General features: G+C 50.7%; 2 protein-coding genes across 2 annotated transcripts; one reads left to right on the top strand and one right to left on the bottom strand.

Moving 5' to 3' along the window:
• Window positions 1-4,183: 4,183 nt before the first annotated feature.
• ENH_00031660 (DNA topoisomerase II, putative) lies at window positions 4,184-13,955 on the top strand (the record flags this gene model as incomplete). The annotated part of the gene is made up of 23 exons (XM_013580093.1): window positions 4,184-4,303; window positions 4,714-5,014; window positions 5,252-5,444; window positions 5,944-6,072; window positions 6,192-6,553; window positions 6,747-6,906; window positions 7,072-7,261; window positions 7,417-7,507; window positions 7,820-7,938; window positions 8,169-8,324; window positions 8,486-8,599; window positions 8,715-8,796; window positions 9,206-9,878; window positions 10,042-10,210; window positions 10,369-10,489; window positions 10,638-10,807; window positions 11,391-11,483; window positions 11,630-11,734; window positions 12,110-12,232; window positions 12,368-12,547; window positions 12,686-13,176; window positions 13,340-13,620; window positions 13,795-13,955. The coding sequence occupies 23 exons, from the start codon at window positions 4,184-4,186 to the stop codon at window positions 13,953-13,955; spliced, it is 4,584 nt and encodes a 1,527-aa protein (XP_013435547.1).
• Window positions 13,956-18,969: 5,014 nt separating this feature from the next.
• Window positions 18,970-24,403, bottom strand: ENH_00031650 (hypothetical protein; the record flags this gene model as incomplete). The annotated part of the gene is made up of 4 exons (XM_013580092.1): window positions 18,970-19,239; window positions 19,382-20,387; window positions 20,896-23,257; window positions 23,542-24,403. The coding sequence occupies 4 exons, from the start codon at window positions 24,401-24,403 to the stop codon at window positions 18,970-18,972; spliced, it is 4,500 nt and encodes a 1,499-aa protein (XP_013435546.1).
• Between the last annotated feature and the right edge of the window lie 272 nt (window positions 24,404-24,675).

The following is a 24,675-nucleotide window of genomic DNA, read 5'->3' as shown; positions in this document are numbered from 1 at the left end:
CCCAACGAGAAACAGCAAAGAGCGTGGCGGTTCCATGAGGCCCTTGTCTCTCCTTCAAACCAGAGCCACGTTGGTTAACTTGACAGTTTAAGAGACAAACACAAATATTGCAGCTCCTGTGCTGTAGCAAACTCTGCCTGAAACTTCGAGTCACAAAGATAGATCCACCAAACCACCATTGCGCACGATCTCTCGTGGGGGGCCCCAGCCCGCACCTACTTTGCGCAGCGTTTCTGGATGCCGATACTTTCCCGTAGGAGCCTATCTGTTCAGTTACTCTTAAGCGACAGGCCTGTTGATCTAAAATGAAACAGGATTTGGTGATGTAGTTCGTCAGCATGTGACACAGCGCAACCATCTCCAACCGGGCTGCGTTACTGCACATTGGAAGGGCTTAGGTCCTGCGACACCTGCCGTGGATTGCTTGCTTTCGAAAGTTTTGTGAATTCTTTTCATTCTTCCAACAGAATACTGCATGAGCGTTTGGTTCCCATCAATTATGATTTACTGCAAGCGGTTGTCGGCGTACCTGTTTCCTAGTGGAGCGCTGGAAGGCTTGCAATTCAGTATACAGTGTAATATCTGTGCGGCACTGATTAAGAAAACCATTCTTTGGGACTTCTTTTATCCACAATATGGCCTGGACACCCGTACATAATGTGATACGGCCAGTAGAGTCAAGTGCGGCGGTGGCATGTGGTGGGCGTAGACTAACCACAAAGCTATGGACCAATAATACTTTGTGACGTGGGGTTGCCGAGAGGACACCAAACTAAATTGGCAAGGCATTGTGGAGTATCTTGCCCTGTGAGAGGGCTAGGCAGTGTTCACGTAGCGTTGCTGCGAGGGTAAGTTCACACAATGAACTCAAGCTTTACAATTCAAGAGACACTAACAGTGGCTGTCGGCAAGTTAATATGAGGTGGGCAAACTTTTAGAGAAACTGTAGCGCCGGACGGTTCCCCATTTTTCCTAAACAGCACCAGAATGGTGAGGATAGGGACTCACCGGTACGTGCCTTCCCAAGAAAGTTGAGCTGACTGGAGTCTTCTTTCGCCTGTTCTGATCCATTAGTTACTCTAATATTCTTCCGAATATTTTTATTGTACCCGTATCTCCATGGCTGGAGGCTCTTGTTGGTATCTGGTTCCCTCCCCTCTGCCCCTTTTCTATCGTGTTCGAGCCGATTCTCCCAGCTAGTGGATGCTTCTATACGGTGAAGCGCTGTTGCTGGTGCCCACTTATTTCCTGTATGATGCGTCTGGTTTCCAGAACGTTGATTTCCTGTTTGCCTCCCTGCGGTGCCAAAGATCGCCTGTGGTTCCAAAGCTCGATTCCTCGCCTCTCTCCCAACGTTTTCCAGAAGTGACTCGGATTTCGGTAGCCTGTTATCCGCGTTTTGGCAGGTACGGCACAGCCACGTATACTGTCACACTGCCTGGTGACAGTGTTCACAGGCCCGCGTATCCTTTGAGCACTGCCGGGCTGGGCATGCTATGTTTCTCCCTTCAAAAGCTACACTCGCGTGTGGCGTTCCTCACGATCCCTTGCAGATAGCTCCTCACGATGGTTTCAACGCATTGACGTACATCCTGCATGACAATTTTATTCAGCCGTTTGTCAGGGTGTTCGTGGCCACAATCGCCCACCATCGTTTTCCACACAAATGATGCCTCCTGCCAAGGAAGATACGTCACCGGCCTGCATCCAGTCAGAGCAAGAAAAGTGTTCTCATGTTAATTAAGCTCAAGCAAAAATATCAGCTACTTGAGGGATAATAGCTCCCCGTGAGCAAATAGGTCACAAAAGTCCGATACGTACAGGATTACTCTTCCACTTGTTTTCCGTTGTGGGTGCCATGCCAGCCCCCTGAGATTTGCAGTGAACTTGGCTGCTCATTGCCTTTTTAGCTACATCGGGGCCGTCCGTATTAGCAGCGCCAATGCAGTAGAGGTGGAGCCAGTAGTTAAGGCCCGCTGCTGCCGTGTGCTCACGGACGCCAAACGCACAGCAGTTGAACCGGATCCTCGTGCTGCAGCATGCTGTAGGCGACTGTGTAACGAAGAAAAACTGAGCACAGACCAGTTCCAGAACCTGGAAACGGTGATACGAAATCAAAAACGGAGCCAATCCTGGTTCTGTGAAAGGCTCTCCACGTTACGGAAAAGCAGGGACAACTGTGGAACCCCCGAGATAACCATGAATTCAACTGACTTAAGAGCTCTTGTACCTAAACTGGCATTGGCAGAGCAGGATGTTCTTGAAAGGTAAACTGCGCCCGCTTTCTTCCCAAAGAAGTTGAAAACAGAGAGCGCTCAGTTCGTCGGGAGAATCCCAACCTGCAGCAAGGTGTTGCTGCCTATCCGTCAAATGCATCATAGTGACCGTCTACATCTAGATACAATGTTGAGAAATGAATGTCAAACCTAGGGAAGCATTAAACGTCTGCACGGCTGAATTGAAGTGGCTTTCCCCTGCATTGCAGCACTGCGCACACCATCAGCCGACACACTTGTAGGCGGGCCTCATGGAGGGCCACATGGGCATTAAACCTCTTCCAGGCTCATCTTCTGCTATAATATAGACGGAAACACACACTAGCAGAGTCGCTTCATTGGATGCTACCAGCCTGGGCATTTCCCTACGCACAGTATGGCCCATTAATTTGCCTGGCATGGTCTTCATGTGCAGCCAAGGCTCAAACTCCTGCCTTTGCAACCCAAAATGACTGCCCAGTCCGTGAAAAATGGTAGTCTCTTGCTTTTTTCTTTTAGTCAATTTTGCAACTCTTTAGTATCATCACTCCGCAATGCGGGCCGTAGCTGCAGAGCGCAGTTTCACCCATAGTAGTAGTGCAGAACGATAGAACACACACAATTTAAATTCATGTACTAGGAAGTGCCGCTTCATCAGTCTCTGTGACTTGATTGCGTATAGAGCTACCTAGTCTGCTCGCAGCTGACGTTATTTGTGTCCGACACAAAGGTTGATTGCAGGTGATTACGCTGCCTAATTTGTCATGGCAAGCAAGCACATTTTGACGTTCTGCTGCGTGGCTCGTTTGACTGGGATGGCGCGGACCGCTTGACGGGTACTAATTGTGGTATACAGGTTGTGCTACCCTCAAGCTAAGCACATTGCTGCACGCTGCTTCGCGAGCAGCAATTAAGAATTCTCGATTTCTCTCCCTACAATTTTCCCCCCCAAAAACTAATTTGGCACGTAATGCCTGCTTTTTTGCAGAATTCGAACAGACGGTGCAGCATCCTCGCAGAAACTTCCAAGGAGTGCCCGAGATCCATTACTTCAACGGGCTCTCGTGCAACGTCTCGTTGCGACGTCCACAAGTCGCAAATTGAAACCTTGATATCTTCTTAAACAATCCCATTTATACATTGGTAATAGCTCCATAGTTCCAGCGGCGTCTCACGTCCATATCCAACGCAGCACAAGGCAAATCTAGGAATCTACGAGGAGCAGAACAGCACATGCTTTCCCCCTGAGTATCCCTCCCACGACCGCCGTAACTCTAACTTTACTGCCTCTGGTTTCGGTTTAGACTCATCGAAACGCAAATTTAGACTCACTACAATTATGAAATTAGGGCCTGCTAGCTTCCACTGCAAATAGGGTTATTGTAGACGGAAGAGGCTGTTTGGGGCTGCAGTTCGGGCCTGCAGTAATTGCCCGATCGTGGTGCCCAGCTCCGGCTTCATTGTTTTGCTTTTCATATTTCCACCAGTAAAGCAAGCTGGATTTTTGGCTACGAAATCGGGCCGCAGAGACGGTCCATCGGGGGGGCCCTCAGTCTGTCTGACTGTTCTAGTGGGGTTGCTTTACAAACACACTCAACCCCCCCGTTCCCTTGCGTAGACTGAAAGCCCAACAGGGTTCACTAGGGACAACCTTAAATTGTCACAGACCGTATCCCTTGCTACCAGGGACGGTTCTGCCTTGGCTGTTGCCTCTGTCTTGAGCACGAAAAGGAGAAGACATTGTGATCACCACGGCCCCCTGGATCGACTGCAGCAGACCCAAAGATAGTTGCAGCTTCAACAGCATCCTCATCAATACCGGAGTCATCAGCGACAGCAACAACAACAGCAGCGGCAGCAACAGCAACTGGCACAGCAAGAAAAGCAACAAAAGCGGAAACGACTGTAGCAGCAATTGTGTCTGCAAAATGAGCTCGTCTGACACCGAAGATGCGCACGAGATAAGCTCCAGCGATGAAGAAGCAGAATCAGGGCCTACTTGTAGGAGCGGGGGCGGCGCTAAAAGGGCGAAAAAGACAATTGAAGAGGTATCGAAAACGTGTCCGCATAAGCTGAATAATCGAGAGGGTGAATCAAATGGAACTTTCACGTCGGTTTGCTTCTATTTACCTCCTCTAGCTACACATAGAGAACAGCGCAGCGATAAGCACAAACTGTAGCTTTAGGATGGCGATCCATACGCATGTATGCCTGCATTTCGTCTGTTCGTTTGTTTTTGACCCCGTAGTTTCGTCTTTGAGGCACATATACTCATGCGCTACGTGAAATATTTTACATGCTCTCACTAAATACTGAGCGCAATATGCTTGTTGAGGAAGGAAGGATAGGCGGTAGTCAAGAATCCCGTCCCTCGCTCTACTTCAGTTTTTGCTGTACACCTCATTCTTCGTTCCGAATGCCTTAAAAGCCACTTTTGTTTCCTTTCATAATGGCTCAGAGGTACCAGAAGAAGTCGCAACTGGAACACATTCTATTGCGTCCGGACTCGTACATCGGCAGTACGGAGATAAGTTCCCAACAGCTATGGGTGATGCCTGAAGGGGAGCAGCGAATGCAGCAACGGGTCATATCATTTGCTCCGGGGCTCTACAAAATAGTTGACGAGATATTAGTTAATGCAGCAGATGTGAAGGCGAGAGAAACGGAAGGCGGTGCGGCGCCAAGGGCGAAAATGACGGCTATCAAAGTCAATGTCAACCAGGTCGAGGGAACTATCCGTGTATGGAACGACGGAGACGGTTTGTCTTTGCCTCTGTTTCCTCCCCTGTAAAATGTTGGCGTTGTTTATTTTGTTCTGCATGATTCAACATGGCTTTCTGGCTCGACGAAATAAAGCTAAGCACTCGTCCAAAAACCCGCTTGCCTCGTCGGTTCTGCCTGCCGCTTGCTTCCCGTCGTTTCCTATAGTGGACGCTCTGCATCTCCAGTGGCGCCCCCAAAAAGCCTCTGGCACGGAAGGCGTGTGGCGCGTTTAGGTATTCCCGTCGCAATTCACAAAGAACACAAGGTGTACGTTGCGGAGCTGATCTTCGGTCAGTTGCTCACTAGTGACAACTACGACGACACAGAGGCCAGAGTGACGGGAGGCCGTAATGGCTTTGGCGCCAAGTTGACGAATATATTTTCTACATATTTTGAAGTCGAATGCGCAGACAGCAAGAGAAACAAGTGAGCCAATCTCGCTTGATTCTTTTCTTTTGTCGCAATGTTTTCACCACCAAGTGTCCGTCCTGCCTTATGCACTCTGTCCCCCCAAGCCGCGTTTGCTTGGTTGTATTTTTTCTGGATATCTCTGTGTGCCTTTTCGCCTCTGTCTGCCCTTGCCTTTGGCTTCATAGACCTCCTAGTGGTTTGGCAGTTCCAGGGTTTCGCTCTTAACTTTTCCCTGGCTGTAGTGACGGAAGTGTAATTGTGTGCCTCTTCCCTCGCTGTCCATGACACGGCATCCTCTTAGCCAGTATTTTCTTCATTTTTTCGCTATGCTTCGGTTTGGTGCCGTCGAGCTCAGCTGTTTTTTTGCTCCTCGCTTCGTTCGATCAATCCCTCTGCTTCTCCACATGCTTCTGCCGTCTCTTTGTCGCATTGTCCATGCTTGATATCGCATGTAGCACTTGCCGTCTGCATCTGGCCCTCAGATTGTTGTGTTTCGGGGTTCCCCTATTTTCAGAAAGATTAAGGTTGTGTGGACCGACAATATGAGCAAACAAGATCCTCCGGTCATTTCGCCATTTAACGGGGCGGGCGACTACGTGGCCGTTAAATTCAAACCTGACCTTCGCCGTTTTGGGATGACGACGTAAGAAGGATGCTCTCTGTTGCATGCCGAGGCTTCATTTTCCAATACCTGCAAATCTGCTGCCCAAGCGCACACGCAAATGGTTGCCGAGTCGTCTGTCTGTTGTATCTTCGTCGCAGGCTTGATGAGGATTTGATATCTTTGCTACGAAAAAGGTGCTACGATCTGGCTGGCACTGCAGGGACTGCTGTTTACTGGAATGGCATGCGTTTGCCAGTACGCAACTTCGTAGAATACGTTGACCTGTACCTTGGGGAAAGCCCATCAAGAAAGAGGGGGAGCAAAAGCAAAGGTGGAGGACGAAAGAAGAGAAAAAAGAAAGGCAGTGACGGTGAAAGTAGCGATTCCACGGGAGAAGGGACAGAGGATGGCACAGAGACTGCCCAGGATGAGGACAAGGAGAACGAAAGGCCGCCTGAAAGGCAGACAATTAAAATTCACGAAAAAATGCATAGATGGGAAGTCGTTATTAGCCAGACGGGTCGGTCGCGTGTAAACACGTTTATTAGAGATGTTCAAGCACAAGCAGCCTGAAGGCCTGGGCAGAAATGGAAAAGAGCTGAACAGGCAGCGCAGTAGTAACTGATCACATGTATCCTGTGGATACCCAGACTGAAAGACATGCGTTTCCAGTGTTCCTGATGCTGTGGCTCACTTCGCTATATTGTACGCAGACGGCAGCGCGTTTTCTCAGGTGTCATTTGTCAACAGTATTTGCACGCCAAAGGGGGGCCACCATGTAAATCACGTCATAGAGCCGCTCTTGGCGGCCTTAGTTAAGAAGGCGAATGCCAAAAATAAAGGAGGGATGGAGATCAAGGCCGCGCACGTGAGGTCGGTACCACGCCGCGGCGCCGGGGACCATGATAGAACAACGTCTTTCAGCTTGCTCATCTAATGATAGCAGGATGCCACTAGGCGTTAACGCGTAAGAACATGTGAATATAGATAATGTGTTGAAACGGTACATGGCTAGCCCGTCTGATTTTCGTGACTCAGGCAGCACCTTTGGGTATTTGTCAAATGTCTTATCGAGAACCCGGCTTTCGACTCGCAAACAAAGGAGACGCTAACCACGACTGTTTCTCGCTTTGGGAGCAAGTGTAATTTGTCGGAGCGGACAATAAACGCTGTCGCTAAATCTCCTATCTTAGAAGGGGTTCTCTTGTGGGCACAGACAAAGGCACAGGTACAGCTCACCTAAGCGATGAGACCCCCTGTGGTTTTATTTTTTTGCGGGTTTCAATGCTAGTCAACAGTGCGTATATAATCGACGAAACTCGTTGGAGTATGCTTGAGCTGTACGCTTGACTATCTAGAGAGATGCATGAATATCTTGATTAGGTTGAACTGAGGCGTCAGATGTCTGTGGGAAAGACAAAAGGCAGAGAACGTCTCACGGGCATTTCCAAACTTGAGGACGCTAACGAGGCGGGTGGGCACTAACTATGTGTCGCTTCATGCGTTGCATCCCCTACGCAAAAAAAAATTTTCGTGACCGCTCACAGCTAAGCTCGCACGACTGAGCACTGTTGGCGCATTGGCCTGTGCAAGAAGTTGTGCACGTGTTCCATTATAGCCTTGGCGCAGCCACTGGTGTGTACCGTGGGCATTTAGAATGCTCCACTTGCGTCAACAGTACAGGGGTACCGACTTACGCGCTTCTTTGATGTCGTGCACAGCGCACCGGAGCCAGCCGATGACGCTGCATCATGCTAGGCAGCCGCAGTGCCAATTGGTGACGCAGGGGGCCGCTATGCCCAGGAGTGCACGTTGATCCTCACAGAGGGTGACAGCGCCAAAACGTCTTGTCTTGCGGGCCTTTCTGTCGTTGGCAGAGATAAATATGGCGTGTTTCCGCTTCGGGTAAGTTTCACGATTACAGAGCCCTTGAGGTCTTATGTCTGTCCCTTTCGCATCGCATCAAGATTTGCATTTTGAGGGGAGAATGCGCACTAAGTGATTCATATTCCCACTGCGAGTACTATGCATGATGGTATATTTAACCTGCATTACACTTCAGTCTCTAGAATCCCTCCGTAATTTGTTTTCGGAAAGGCAAAGGCAGAACGATTTGGCCTGGTGAGTTCCTTCAGGGGAAGCTGCTAAATGTGCGCGAAGCATCATTCAAGCAGCTAAAGGAGAATCGAGAAATACAGAACATCCTCAGAATTCTTGGACTGCAGATTAACGATAAGTTGCAGGACGCGCGGGGCTTGCGTTATGGATCCCTCATGATCATGACAGACCAGGTAAGTCTTGCATTGTGCTCTGAATTGGATGCAGAGCTTTATGTCTTTGCGAGGTTTGATTCAGACACATTATTCATGCAAGGTTTGGCTAACTGAGCGATAGCGGGGAGCCAGCGGGGTCTAAGGCGTCCATGTGCTTTTCCTGCGCAGTGTGCCTACAGGACTATGACGGGTCGCACATAAAGGGGCTTCTCATCAACATGCTCCACCACTACTGGCCCCAGCTGCTACAGTGCAACCATTTTCTCACCGAGTTTGTCACACCCATTGTCAAGGTGAAACCGTAGTACAGATCCTGACAGCGGCACTTGCACAAAATGCACGCAAGCATCACGTTTTTGTTCATCCATGAAGTAACCTAGGAACTTGTTCAAACTGTTCCCAATGCAGGTATCGAAGGGGTCGGTCGAAAAGGCATTTTTCACCCTCGTTGAATATGACATGTGGAGGAAACAGGCCGGGAACCTCACCGGTTGGAAGATAAAGTATTATAAAGTCTGTCGTGTCTGACAAAGGCACAGATGGTCAAAAAAGTATACACAGACTAGGCATGGTACAATACGACTAGTCCAGTCAGTATCTGCATAAGCTGGGCATTCAATCGTGTTGAACGGCTGCAGGGGCTGGGTACTTCCACCGACAGAGAATTTAAGGACTACTTCCAGGCACTGGATAAGCATCGAATCAGATTCCGATGGACAGGCAAGACATTGCGCACAGGCTTCTGTTTGAGATTTTTTGTACTCAGCGCCTTTCTCATGTCAAAGCTATCTCATGCTCCCCAAAGTCGCACGGGGGCTGTCTGTATGGTCAGTAACCAGTGCTGATTTAACACTTCTCTATGTGCGTGGCTCATTCTGTGTTTTCACTTCTGTTTGCAGGCACCGGAGATGGGGAGCTGATCGATATGGCCTTCAGCAAGAAACGTGCAGAAGATAGAAAGCGTTGGCTGCAGGGTTATCGTGAGGGCACCTTTGTTGACCATTCAATGAGGGAATTGACTTTCTCCGACTTCGTAAACAAGGAACTTGTTCAATTCTCCCGATACGACAATGAGCGTTCTATCCCTCAACTTGTGGATGGCTGGAAAGTTGGGCAGCGCAAAGTGCTGTTTGCAGTTTTCAAGAAAAATACGAAGGCTGAATTGAAGGTCGCTCAGTTGTCAGGTTACGTAGCCGAACAGAGTGCTTACCACCACGGAGAACAGTCCCTGCAACAAACTATCATAACCATGGCGCAGCGGTTTGTGGGCAGCAACAACCTGAATTTCCTTGAGCCTGTTGGACAATTCGGCTCGAGGAAAGAAGGAGGGAAAGATGCGTCTGCACCGCGCTACATCTTCACCAAGCTCGCGCCGTACACTCGTCTAGTCTTTCCTGAGGCGGACGACCCACTGCTGGAATACCTTTATGAAGAGGGTCAAAAGATTGAGCCCAAGTATTATGTCCCTGTCATTCCAACTGTGCTTGTCAATGGAAGCGAAGGCATCGGAACAGGGTGGTCTTCCTTCATCCCCAACTATAACCCAAAAGACATTATCTCTAACTTGAAAAGGTCAGCATTCCTCACCACAACGCAACATGCCACGTGGAAAAAACGTTAAATGGAACACATATGTTCACCTTCCACAAACTTTTGTGAGGCTGGATGCTGTGCCTTTGAAACGGTCGTAGATCCATGCGGTAAGCGCATTTTCTTCTGCTGCTTGTTCATGAAGATTCATCGCGGGAGAGGAGATGGTTCGGATGAAGCCATGGTATAGGGGGTTTAAGGGCATAATTGAAGAAAACGCGACCAAAACTGCATTCGAGACCATTGGCCTTATTGAAAAGAAGGGGGAAGATGTCATAGAGATAAGCGAATTACCCATCAAGCGCTGGACGCAGGTACGCTCCGGTAGATATTAACTCTACACTCACCAGAAGTTGAAGAAAAAAGCATTTACACGGCATCCTAAAAGAAGGGTCTGCTGATTCCTAAGCTTTACTACAGCAAGGCTCGATATTGCAGCTGGAGTGCAGGTGCTTTTCGGATTCGACTGCAGGATTACAAAGAATGGATTGAAGAGCAGCTGCCAGCACCCGACAAGAAGGATCCTTGGATTTTCGACTACAGGGACAGCAGCAGTCATGAAGACATTAAGTTTGTTGTTAAGCTTTCGGCAGGTGAAAAGAAGGGCTTGTCGCAGGCGTTGCGCAACAGCTCAGTTTCGTCCTCACCATCCATACGAAGCAAAGTCGCACAATTTGACGGACTGTCTGAGGTGCTAGCTTTTGATTGGTTATGCATTTAGATGTTTTGCTATCGCTTCAGAGCGCCTTGAGGGGGCCGATCATGAGGGCCTTGTGAAAATGTTTCGTCTCAAATCTTCCTTAAGTACCCAAAACTATCACCTTTTCAATGCTGAGGGGAAGGTTCAAAAATACGCTGACGAACTTGAAATCATGAAGGACTTTGCTTCCATTCGCTTGGCGTTCTATGAGGTAAGTCATCCGCACCCTTTCTTTCCTCCAAAGAATCACAATCATCATACCCTTGACGGACGAGCATCTTTTCATACTTAGCATTAGGCTGAATGGACCCTAGCGTCAGTCGCCACTACGCAATACTTTAGCCCTGGCTCAACTAGGCAGGAAACGTGGCAACTTATATTTATAGGCCTCTGCAATAGAAAAAAGGCTGTGATGTTCTTATGATTGGACTGTTGAATGATGTGCGCGATGCCGCAGAAGCGGAAAGCTTATCTCATCGCAGTGTCGGAGAAAGAAAGATCTATTCTACACAACAGAGTCCGCTTCATCACTTCAGTCCTTTGCGGAGAATTGGTTGTGAACAACAAGCGGCGCCAAACTTTAATAGAGGAGCTATTCGCTAAGGCAAGCAGCTCTACAGGAACTATAGCTCTTTCGTTGTTCTCGATTTTCTCACACTCACAGCGCAGTAGCAGATATCATGCAGCCAAAGTATCGAGCATACAGGATTGTTTTAGCTGTAGCATTGTTTTAGCTCCAAGCTCACGATTTAACTCCCGTGCTTGGAGCCAGGCACTGTCCGGTTTGTTTTAAGGGGTATGACCCCATGAGGGAACTGGAGAAGAAATGTGCATGTCTCATTGAGAGCATCCTCAAACGCGAGACCCCCCAAGAGCATGGCTTGTCTGTGAGTTGTATATGCGATTTTTTTGCACTCTGCAGTTGCCTTTGGCCACTAACACTCTAATGAAGCCTACTTCCCGTCATGCTTATTTATCTGGACAAAAACCACGTCGGGTGTACATATATCATGTACACTGTGCATGCGCTCAGGAAAGAGAAAGTGCCGATGAAGAGGTGCCGACTGCATGCGGGTGTATAGGCTCGGACTTTGACTATCTCGTTGGGATGCCTCTGTGGAGTCTAACAACCGAGAAAGTAATCGTGACTCGTGCGACAACTACTCTTGCTGTGTTCGGTCATAAATACACCAGCGAAGCTTTGTGCCTGTTTTCTCCTGTCTGTTGTGTACCTGAGGATGACTATCTGTAGATGCGAATAAACAGTAAATAAAGTACCTCGGTATGTAGCAGGAGGCCCGCGATGCAGTCAGCAGCAAGAGGCAGTTGGCGGCTCAGACCTTGCAGTTCTCAAGCTTGGCCGAATATGGGGAAAAGCACCTTGAGGGAGGAAGAACGCCTTTAGTCTGCCGCCTTAACTTGCCTGCGCAGCATCTGCTTCGTTCATGAACAAGCCACCAAAAGCATAAGCACCTGCTTTTCCTCTGTTCTTCCTACGAATCTGTGGATGCAGGTTGAAGATTTGAAGCGGCAGCTGCGCGACAAAGAAGTTGAGCTTGAGAATCTTCGGCAGACAGACATCCGCACCTTGTGGCTGAAGGACTTAGACGCCCTTTTAGAAGCGATTGAGAAGCAGGTGATGCGTGGGGGGCAACTATACGCTCCAGCACAGCAGCAGCGTTCCCTGGATAGATGCCCTGCATGTTCAAAGCCAGGCCAGCCTGAGTGTTTGCGTGCGCGTCCATGCCTTTGTGACCTACGTGTCTGTTAGGAAGTTGCTGATCAAAAGCAGAGAGAAGCGGACCTTGCTTTTCACAAGCATTTGGAGAACAAGAAAGGCCTGAAGGGTCTCACAGCCCTTAAGGGAAAGCCGAAGGCAGTGAAAGGAGGTGTACCCAAAGCAGCACCCAAAGTGGGGAGCGCCAAGTCGACATCCAAAGCCCGTAAAAAGGTGCCACTTCACCTCAGCCTTGCTCGCCAGCTCCAATCCTGAATACGTTGCAGGCTTTCGACATCGGGACTTAACTTGGCTGCCACGTGGGACAAAGGAACCTGGTCGCATCGCTGTTATGTTGATGCAAATATGCAGGCAAAGCCAAGCTCTGAGGAGGAGTGTGTGAGCTCCTCAGACGATTCAGATGAGTCTTCAGATGAAGTGAGCCTTCCAGACGATTCTTCTGAAGAGGATCGGCCTTCCAGGAAGCAGTCGAGATCTCAGCACGCTCCGACAGCGAACGAAGCGAAGCCACAGGTGTCTTCAAGGCCTACTGCTGCGTTACCGACAGCTGCAGATGGACACGGATTCGCGTCGTTGTTGCAGTCACAAGAAACTCCAAAGGCGACGACCGAGAAGGAAGAAAACACCCCACAGGCCCCAGCCGTTCGACCTCCACTTCAGTCGCTTTCGCTTCTTGACCGACTTAGACTAGGAGGAGGGAATTCTTTTTCTTCGGCCGCTCCCATTAGAACTAAACAACTAACCCTGGACGAGATATTTGCACCTACGGGCAGCAGCGCGGCCAAGCCCTCAAATTCTTCAAAGCCGGCTCAGCTCATGTCCACCAGCGCGACACACACCATGTGAGCAATCTTCTTTCAGCGGTGAAGAATTTGTGCATGTACAACATCCATCACTACCACTGAAGCCGAATTTCGCATAATTGGATCGCTAATGGTCGCGTCTGTCTGCATGAAGTAAGTTGCTTCGGAGTCTCATTGCGCGTTCTGTCTCGTGTTCACTCAGAAACGGACCTCCAGCGCCGGCTCCTGGTGCAACTGCTCTACCTGCCTCTGCAGAACCGACTACAGATCACTCTGTGACCAAAACGCCGCCGAAGCCCAAAAGACGCAGGGTGCTGGCGGACTCCGGTGATTCGGATTCCTGTGTGAAGTCCGCAAGAAAAGCGAAGTCCTCAACTCCTAGGACGTCCGCGCAGTCAACACCGCAGAAGCCAAAGCCTCGAGAAACTCCAAAAAAGCGGCAATCCAGGAATGATGACGCTATTGGCCCTGCCACAGACGACGGTAAGATAAGTCCATCGTTGCCGGCAGGCTGCTTCTCAAAGCCATGGCCGAATACCTAGCTGGGCTCCATTTTCATATGTTTTTTTATAGACGCAGTAAGTCGTCGTCGTACGTTTTCCACGTGGTTCACATCTGTGGGGAAGGCTCGTGCATCTTTCGCTATTTTTTGTCCAGATTTGGGCGTGGAGGTATCTCCGATCGCGTCTAACAGGCCTCGTCGCGCGGCGGCGCAGGCGCCGAAGAAGTACACCGTAGACTCATCGGATTCAAGCGGAGACAGCGATGCTTCTGAAGAAGCTTCCGAAGCAGAAAGTGTTTCGGACAGCGATGAGTAGATCCGCGGAAGAGTGGAACGAGTTTCGCCATTGTGCCTACGGACAGGATTTCCCTTGTCCAAAGTGCAGCAAAACACGACCGCGCTTGCAGAAGTACTAGATTGCCAGCTCTGACTTATTCTACATGCTCTTCATTCAACATGGAGAGCTTGCCCTTGCCTGTTGCCACTGGACGTTAATTTATTCACTCCTGGCACCAAGGAGCTGTCCTGCAACGCGCAATCAGTGGCTTTTGAACGATTCAAGCCAACAGCTCCATTAGTTGGTTGCCTGTTACCAAGGCACCTGTACAGGGAGCATTTGCGACGAAGAAACGCCTACCAGCACTGCGGCCCCAAATATTAGCCTGATCCCAGCGTGTAACCAAGGTACTGTTCACGATTACGCCAAAATACCTGAATGTTCTCGTCACAGGCAGAAGATGAAAAGCTCATACAAATACTTCTAAACATAGCACTTCCTCTTTGGGCCAGAAAAAGTGGGGTGCTCCAAGCTGCGGGTGAATACCTCCCCATATGAAGCATAAATCTCGGAACCCTTCAGCACCTTCTCAGTAGTTCGTAGTAAGACGCGCCTGAAAATTGGCAATGAACGTGTTTGCCTGCTTGAATTGGTTCCAAGCGCACTGTAACGCCGGGACGCCTGCGGTCGGCGGGCGCTGCAGACGCACCTCTCTTGTTTGAACTTGACGAATTCGGCGTTCAAGGCGCATTTGTTGCCGTTGTCATTGACGTACCTGGCGAATACCTGGCGCACAACGCGGAGCCTTGCGTGCTTGTGATGCTATCTACGCCGCTTGCTACTTCTTTTTGCAGATCGGGCGTGCGGGTCATTAATCAGGACAATGTTGGCCACGGGAGATACGCAAAACACGCCTGCAGAACTTGCCTTTGGATGCTTCGTAGCATCTATGTGGCAGTTAATATGTCCAGTACCCATAACATATTGTCTGTCCTCCAAGCGCAGCAGTTGCCTGCATAATGCATCATCTGCACTCGCCGAAGACTACTTCCGTTAGGCTGAATCTCTATTCACTTTCTAATGAGCATATTAGTCCGACGCCGCTGTCGACTAATGGACAGAAACAAGGGCCCCGAATATCAGCTTTAATTCCCGGGCTAATCTTCATGTAGCGGCTGCCCACATTAGGCTCTTCCTGTCTCCGAGATACTCGCAAATCCATGTCCCCGGTGCGATATCTAAGACAATCGAAGACAGAGATTTAATGGCCTTAAAAGAACGCGAAAGAAAAACCCATTCTTTGGAGTAGCGTGCATCCGAGCTACAACTGTCACCACAATGCACCATAGTGGGCACTTCGTGTCACTGAGGCAACAGCACACTGTTGGTAAATAACTTATGTCATCAGCCGCCTCGTTTTCCCTCACCCTCTCCGGCAAAGAGCCCTAAGCCTGCGCCGGGGATTCGTGAAGCACTAATAACGAGTGCACCTTCTGGTAGAAAAGACCCGTTGGCATTGTTTGATTTTTGTGGAAACTTATCAAGCTGGCTCGACCTCATTTGAAGCGTTGTCAACTCCACGGTGAGCAGCCGATTGAGGGCGAGCGACAAACAGCAGATCAGGAGTATAATGAAGTGAAAACTTTGGAACTACAAAAGTTTCAGTTTCATGTCTTCCCAACAAGTAACCGAGCCTTTCTGATAGTGCGAAAAATTGCAGACTGAGGAGCGGGATCGTCGCCTTTCATAGTTAACAAAGTACTTGCTCATCAGAACACAGTTTCGTCTTTACTGATCGGCAACTTAAAAGCGACAGATCGTTATTACCAAAAGAATAGACTCCTTGAAATACAATTTTTTTCGCCTTCGCGTGCTCCCTGCTGAAGAGGCCCACAACGGGCCGTTATCGTGCCGGTTGCTTAGAGCGGGGCTTCACACTGATACTGTACTGCACTCCTCAGAATCTAAGCGTCATATTTGGTATTATGGGCAGGTTCATAGCTCAAAATTTAGCCTCAGCGTCACGCTATACTTGTACAGAGGTGCACAAAACCAAACAATTCCGTGCATTCCTTTGACGAGCTGTAACCGCCCCTCGGACAAACGTCAGTTGGCTATCGTGGTTATTTGGGGTTTGGATAAATTGTTCCCATGAAAGATAGCCCTTGTGTATGAATGTGCAACGTGTGTGCTTAGGGTTGGGTTCTCGTTTGGCACAATATGGGATGCGCTGTGTAACATTACAAATTCTAGAACAGCCTCAAGACAAGTCACTGCCTCCTGTACGTAGCATATCGGCGCTTGCACCTCATACTTTATGTTCTCCATAAACTCTTTCTCATATTAGTTTTGAAGTTAAATTTTCGGGGCTTATTTCTGATACGACCACCGAAAGCGTCTCGCGAACAACCTCAGCTGCATCTGCGCGTCGGCACGTGCAGCGCGCATAGCCCACCTTAATTTCCAAAAGCCTGTGGCTCGGTCCACAATCGAGAATTTGAAAAGTATAAGCGTCTATTGTGTTTGCTCTATCTGATAAGGGCACCTGGACCAGTAGCGTTTTCGGACTCCAGCGGGAAACAAAGCAATGGCGGTGGCCTGTACAAACTGAGGCTCTACGTAAAACCCCAAAAGCGACTCCACACAACGGTACTAGACAAGGGGACATGTGAGGCAATATTCAGAGGGGTTGACGCAGAAAACGACAGCAATGAGGCTTAAATTAATGGAGGATAACGCGTGACATCACGATGGGGACACATGTACTCCTCAGCGGGCCTGATCATTAATACCTGTCTTGTATGTATAGTAAACGCAGTGCATGGTCTTTTTGTGGTAGCCTTGAGCAATTCTAGCCCCCACATTGAAGTGCTGGAAGGCCACGACTACTGCCGCCCCCACTGCCCGAGTGGAACACCTCCAGTGTTTCACGCCAAATGTTTTCCTGGCGTGGGCCACTTTACCCAGATCATTTTATTGGAGTACTGGCCCACGAAGTGCAGAAATTGTGAACACTTGGGGCTTTTTCAGTAATGCAGGCTTGGCGACCCTTGTCCCTATCATTCTGTAAGGCGAGGCCAAAAAGGCCTGAGGTCCTCGTACCCTTTGAAGAAATCTGAAGCTATTCTAACGACCACACTGCAGTAAATGGGCTCATGAACCATAATAAGCGAGTTCTAGTGGCTAGATTCAGTGTTTGCGCCTACCTGCTACAAAACACCAAGGCTCTGGCGGGCGCCCTTCCATTACGTTAAGGTGACTATGCCATGAGCTATCAGATACGTGCGCTGACTGTTTGCTATTATGGGCATCAGGGTCGCATCTTGTTAAGCATCGGAAAGCTTAGTTCCGCTCTCCCAGGGATGTTCAGAGGCAGACTTCCTCGATACTTTCTGTAATGAGAGGTATGGCCACGTAGGTTCTCAAAGTTTCCCTCCAAGCATGCACAGGAGCACTGCTGTCTATATTTCTTCGAGTCATCGGGGTATGCACCAAAAGCACAAGGGGCACTTCTCTTTCTCAGCTCTGGGAAAATTAAATGGAAAGCAACTGCCTTCTCTTTTCAGGTATTTTTCGGGCAGCTGGCGACATCACTGACACTGCCAGCCCCAAATGCAGGGCCTAGCTGTAGAGAATCATGAGCCAGAACTGCTGCACAACGAACCCTCTTCGTGTTACCTATTCTCCAGTGCATTTTGATTCTCATTGCTCCGAGTCGTACAACGGGCGAAGGTTGTTTCTTCTCAGCATGGTACTACACGTGCTGTCTCTTCGTTGGCTCCATCCCGCAAGCCAGAGGCTTGCGATAGATGAAGGGCCCCCTTCCTCAAAATATGCTCACTACACACACAAAAGTTGGGTACATAGGTTGACTGTTCAGCTTGATTCAGTACAGGCATGACAACGGAATCCGCTGCCGAGATTCAGGTAACCCGTGTGTAATACTGTTGGCCAGAAAGGAACAAAAAAGTGTCCGGGGGAGGTCCATAAACTGGAACAATAGCATCTAACATACGCACTTGCACCGTATATGAAAAAACAAAGATCTGAGCGTGGATAGACCCTGTGGGATCTGCATCTAGTCCCGGGTATTACAGCCAGCGGCCAGAAACCGTATGACCAACAACAGGGGTTCTCTGCTCGCCTTGTAGTCGTGGACTCTACTTTTAGTGTCTCTAAGTATGCTGTGCATTGGCGTTCTCCTCTATTTACTCTTTTCTTGAGACATCGGAAGAGTTTCTGGGCTCACCGACAGTTGAGGAAAAAAAACGAGCCAATCGGGGCTTGGTTCGCTCCAAGTGGTGATATTATTTTGGATTCATAGAATGTTTTGCACCTCTCTGTTGAGGCACTCGACACCATAACAGACTCAGCGCCACCCCGCGAGGACATGTGGCGCCAGAGTCTCATCCGCACTTTCGCAATATTAGTGACAAAGGAGCATTCAGACAGCCTGCAATGGAGATCTCCACACAACGGGAATCCACCTCAGTCACTATACACAGCAAGCAAAATGTGACACGGGACCACCTCCTGAGGAGGAAGTACTGCTACTATGCAGAAATAAGTCTACACATGCCCATAGAGAACTGACTGCGGAGTTTGAGTTCCTACAAACGATGCCGAGTTAGAAGCGCTTGAGAAAAACGAAATAAGAGCTCCAGCGCGAGCGAGGAAGCACTATTGCCTAAATTTTGTTTCACTGGGGAGATCCGCTTCTCCCATGAGCGCGTGGTCATACCCATGTTACACAGTATGCGAGGGCAGGTATTTCCTTACTGTCCTCACAATATTTATCGCCGCAACTGATGCGCACCGTCTGCTCCTCTACTTGTTCAGGAACCTAGTTCACGTTGTTCCACACTACTCCTTCACGCTCTAGTTCAGTGTCCAACAATAATTCTAGACGACACTCGGATCATTTGTGTTTCAGGCAGGGGAAATATCTTTACATTCTTGGAGGGTTCGTACTTCCTTTCTCTTGGGATATATGGCTTTTTTCTCCAGCTATAACTGTAATCTATGAGGTTGTCCTCTGTCCCAACTGCACACATCACTGTTTCGCCGCCGTACTGGCACACACTGCATTCGTTGCCGGTTGCCATGTGGCCCTTTCCTCGGGAGCACCCCGCCACTTAACAAGATAATGCGCCTCCTCTCCAGTCCCTCTTTGGTCCATGGTATAGTCGACAAGATACTGGTCCGTAGGGTTGCCGGCGTCATCGCGTGTTGGTAGCCAGCCCACTGGAGCTTCGTGTGGAACTAAAGCGGGATCACGGGGATGATGTGGGACCAATTGTGAAACATGAAAAACATTGTGTCCCTCGTATGTGGGGGGCAAAGCAAGACGGTATGCGACCGTGCCAATAGGTTCGGTCACTGTGAAGGGCCCATCTAGGTTCAAACTTAGAACAATGGTTAAGAGCAGGTAAGTGTTTGCCACTAAGCCAGAGTTGGTCGCCCACCTTATATTCCACAGCCCTGCGGCGGGCGTCAGCGTAGTATTTCTGACGCCACTTTGCCTGGAGGATGTGGCTCTGTGCGCGATCGCAGAGCTGCCGGAAGAGTTTCGTCATAGGGGAAGTGAGCGTAGGAGCCAAAGCACCAACAATGTCTAAGTCCGCCGTGGTTAAGGGATTCTCCCCAATCATGATTTCGAAAGGGGAAAGCTCAGTAGAGGAATGACTGGTGGTGTTATACGCTAGCTCCAAGGCAGGCAGCAGGCCTTCCCACTCCCTCTCGTCTGCCTGGATGTACGTGCGTAGCATCTGTTCAAGGGTGCGGTTAACTCGCTCGGTCTGGCCGTCCGTTTGCGGGTGGTAAGAAGAAGACATCGCCCGGGTAATATTGAAACGTGAGCACAATTGCGACCACACTTCCGATTGGAAACGAGGATCCCTGTCGGAAATAAGGACGTCGGGGAAGCCGTGGTAGCGGATGAGACGGTCAGCAAGGAGCTCTACAGTGTCGGCGGCTGAATGGGACTTCTTGGCCGGAATAAAGTGTGCCATCTTGCTGAGAGAATCAACGACGATCAGGATGGCGTCGTGCCCAGTGGTAGTGAGGGGTAAGTCAGTGACGAAATCTAGGCTAACATAGCTCCACCGGCGCGAGGGAATAAGCAGCTGCTGTAAGAGGCCGGCGGGTTTCTGATTGAGGGATTTGGATGCGCGACACTGCGTGCAGGACTCCACGTACGCGTTGGTGTAAGTACGCATGCCAGGCCAATAGTAACGCTTGCTGAGGGCCTTGTAGGTCTTCTTTTGGCCTCGATGCCCGGCGGTGACGTGATCATGATGCCTGTACAGGACGTGAGTGAGGAACTCTGGAAATTGAGGCACGCAAATAAGCCAGAGATCATTAACGCAGATATGTAAGTAGGGCAGAACAAAACGGAAGGTATGACGACGATGTTGGAACTCCAGTTGAACAACTTCACCCTGCTTGGTAGAGGCAGCGTTATAAGGCGCGCTGAACACAGGGCACTTAGAATACGCTGCCGGCCAGTCGAGGACGGGAGAACTGGGCGTAGGTGTTGGGTCCGCCGGCGTGGGAGATTCGGGAGCGGGTTCGAGCGTAGGGGTCGGGGGTGGAACCGGCGGTGACAGAGTGCGTTTCCGGGAGGAACGTCGGCGGAGGCCGGCAAGTTTCCGGTAGTCAGGATGTGTTCCCCGGGTGGTTCGGGCGGGTCAGTCGCAGGCCCGAGAGCTGCAAGGGACCCAGAAGGGGTCGCAGGGGGATCGATGTGGGAGGGTGGAGGGCAGGGGGCTGAGTGACAAGGGAGACGAGACAGTGCGTCGGCTACTTGATTACGTGCACCCGGCAAGTATGTAATAGTGAGGTCGGGGAACTCAGTCAGAAAATCTAGCCACCGGGCGGTGCGGCCGCGGAGAGGCTTCGACGCCTTGAGCTGCTGTAAGTATGTAAGGGCTTGGTGGTCGGTGTGTGCCGTGACCTTGGTAGGTCGCAGTGTGCACACTTGTCGAGTGCAGAGACTAAGGCCAAAAGCTCCTGGTCGTAGATCGAGTATTTCTGCTGCGTGGGGGTCATGGCCTGACTGAGGAACCCTATTGGCTGACCGGCCTGTTCGAGGACCGCGCCAATTGCATAGCCAGAAGCATCCGTGTATAGCTCAAAGGGTTTCGTGGTGTCAGGAATCTGTAGGGTGGTGTAATCAATCAAAAGCTGCTTGAGGTGGCGTACCGCCTGAGTATGTGCGTCTGTCCACTGGAAAGGGACACCTTTGCGTGTGAGATCGACGAGCGGGCGGGCGACCCTAGCAAAATCCGGGCCCATGAACATGCGACAATAATTAACGGTGCCTAAGAACTGACGAATTTGCGTCTCGTTCTCCAACACCTCGGGCCACGCCTTGATGACTTGAATCTTGTCTGCTGCGGGTTTTATGCCCTCCGCGCTGACTGTATAGCCCAGGTAGTTAAGCTCCCGCTTCGCAAACTTCCGCTTAGAGAACTTTGGGTAAAATTGGTGATCGAGGAAAATACGTAGCACTTGTTGGAGGAGGGTAACGTGACTGGGAAGGTCGTGGCTGTACATGAGGACATCATCGAGGTACGCGATGACTCCCTGACCTACTAAAGGCTGGAGGTAGGCATTGATATTGGCCTGAAACCTAGCAGGCGCGCCCTTGAGGCCAAAGGGCATGACCTTATACTCAAATAGCCCCATAACAGAACGGAAAGCTGTCTTCCACCTTTCCTCCTTAGCCATCCTTATCTGGTGAAATCCTGACTCGAGGTCAAGGGTAGAAAAGTACTGGGCACCCCCTAGCATCTCAAGAATCGTTTGAATGGGTGGTAGGGGAAAATCAGGCGCAATCGTAAGGGCGTTCAGCTCCCGGTAATTGACAACCATGCGCATCTTACGCTCGCCCGTTCCATCGCTACGCTTATCTACCATAATCGTAGGTGCACAGATAGGAGAGTAAGTGGGGCCAATCCACCCATTAGCAGACAGTTTAGCTATCTCCTGCTTGTGAAATTGAAGTTGTTCGGGGGTCATGCGGTAGATCGCCGACTTCGTAGGGAGCTTCCCTGGCACGAGGAGGATACGGTGATCGTGGGGGCGCTTCGGTGGCAGCCCTGTAGGAAGTTTATCCGGGAAGACCGCGCGGTGGGCACACAACACATCCAGTATCACACGGGGAGTGGCCTGCGCCTCCACGGAAGTTAGCCACGTATCGAATTGCGAGTACTCGAGTTTGGCCGTTGGCCAAGGGGATGTTTCCTCTTCTTCGGGAAGCGCGGAAGCGGGTAGAGCCTTAAGACACTGCTGTTGGGGGTTGGGAGGGGAGGTTTCGACCATGGCACAACATAAAGCCCCTTGCCACTCCTCCACTAGACGCAGAGCCACGTTCGACTCCATCGCGGGAAGAGCTAGTACAACGTAGAGCCCTTGAAGTGGATGGCGTATGCAGGCTGCGCTCTCCGAAGCCTGCTGTATCAGAGCAGCGACCACTGCCTTCCGTTTGCCTTTTGAGGGTGGCTTGTACTTCTTGGAGGGCGGGCGTAGAAGTGCCGTAGCTTCCTCCCTAGTCATGTCTGCTACCTGCTTAGCCAGTATGTCGTACGCCTGCTCCGCGGGGGTCCGCTGACGCGTCCCTAGAGTACTGCCGTTCCGTTGTGTGACATCGTTGGCACGAACAACAGGTAGATCGCACCACTGGCCATTCACATACGTACGTAGCTGATCAGACTGGAAATACCACGCTACCCTATGATTAGTCAGCCAATCAAGCCCCACCACTAGGTCATATGGCACAGGCCCGACTAAGAAGTCGACAGCTAAACGGGTAGCCCCACACCACCTAGTGAGTCCCTTCACCACGCGATCTATCCTCAACTGCGCACCGTTAGCTACGGTGAACACACATTCCTCAGGCCGCTTCCACGCTTTCAGCCGTAGGCGTTCTACCGCCCCTGGGCTAATGAAGCTTCTTGAGGCGCCGGTATCTAGAAGAACTTCGCATTGGCTGCCAGCCACTTCGACTATTAATACGGCGGTCATACCCACACTACACAGAGTCCCCTTGGAAGTGGAGTCTTCCTGCGTCCTCTGCTCGCGCCACCACTGTGGTTCTTTAGTGCTCGTGTCCTGCGGACGGTCCCCTTCAGCTGCGGCGTCGTTTAGCTCGCCGCAGTGGTCCAGCTTACGCCTAGACCCTTCCTCAATTTGCAACGTAGTCCCGGCGTGGGACTGGTCTGCCGAGGGTTGCTGGATCTCCCCCATCTCCGGACCCTCGGCGCGTTCCTGTTCCTCCAGAATAAGCAACCTCTTCCCCCAATCTGGGGAGACTGGAATGGAGTTAGGCCCTGACGCTACTGCGCACATCGCACCTTAACCACTCCTAGTCCGCCTAGCACGCTCGTCTCCCTTAACGGCTAGGCTCGTCCGTTCAAATGCCCCGATTGGTCGACGTTGGGCCGCGTTGGCTGCTGTCTGTGCTGCCTGACGGGCTCTGCTCTGGGTCGAGCCGACGTAGGACAGTCTCTAGCGTAGTGATCCCGGCCCCCACACCTGGAGCACGTTTCCCCAATCCGTCGCGTCGCTCCATTGCGGAGCGGACAGTCCCTGCTCACATGTCCCCTTTTGCTGCACGCGTAACAGCGTGAGTCCGTAGTGTCATTCCGTCTGTTTTCCCTGCTCGCTCGTTCGCGTTGTGGGCCCGGCTCTCGCCCTCCGTTAGCCCATCTACGCTTGGCATCCTCTAAGTCCCGCTGGAATCGGAGGCGATCTTCGCATGAATCCCTCCACGGTGCCGCCGTGGTAGCCAGTGCTGCGGCTGCTTCCTGCCAGTCCGCGAATTTCCTTGTTCCCCCTTGAGTTATCTCTCGGTATTTTTCATCCGGCAGGTTGGCCAAATAGTAACCCACCAACAGGTCTGGTGCCACCGATACCCCTTGGGCCACGATAGCCGCAAAGCGCGCAGAGTATGCGTGGTGATCGCCCCTCCATACATTCTCCGCTATCATGACTTTCATCCGTTCCTTTGTTATGTTACAGAATTGCGCACAGAATCGCTGTCTCAGTTGCTCCCAATCAGTCAGGAGTACTCCCGTGCGACGCAGATACAACCAGTAACCCAAGGCGTCGCCCGTCAGATATCTTTTGAGTTCTTGTCCCCACTGCCGCTCCTCCAGCCCTCGTTCGATGAACTCTAACTCCACAAGGTCGAGGAAATTCCTCATATTCTTGCCGTCCTCGTGCCCAATGGACCTCTGGGGCGTATGCACTAACCCCCATGCCATCTGAGATGCGAATTGCCGAAAAAACTCGGCCATTCCCGGTTCCATCCAAGCTTGATTCATTTCGGGTTCCTTGCGTCCTCCAACGTCGCGGTCCCGGTTTCTCGGTATCGGTCGGCCTACCCCCGCGATGGACTGGCTGATGCCGCGACCGGGTTCTGTTCGTTTCGATTCAATAGGGTGCTCCGCGGTTTCTTTGCCTGATACAACTATATTCGGCATTCCTGCGTTCGTGTCTGGTGAAGGTTATACCACTTTTCCGTTGCGTAGGTGCATGTCCATCCCCGTCTTCACCTAGGTGCAGAGGTCACTTCGGAATTTGCGAGAGCGAAAGGAAAGGATCTTCCCCTGTAGAGCAAGCTCAATAATTTCTCAATTTAGTTTAAATTTTATATCCCGGAACAGCCCCCAAATGTAGTGAACAGCTGGCCTGCACTGTTACTACGTATGGTCCCTGGGCAAGTCTGACTTAAGTGCACACTCTGCGCTTGCTG

The sequence above is a fragment of the Eimeria necatrix genome, genomic scaffold (genome assembly GCF_000499385.1).
Source record: "Eimeria necatrix Houghton genomic scaffold, Enh_scaff22, whole genome shotgun sequence".
Lineage (NCBI taxonomy): Eukaryota > Apicomplexa > Conoidasida > Eucoccidiorida > Eimeriidae > Eimeria > Eimeria necatrix.
Note: the sequence above shows the minus strand (reverse complement) of the source record. Positions and strands in the feature narration are given on the sequence as shown.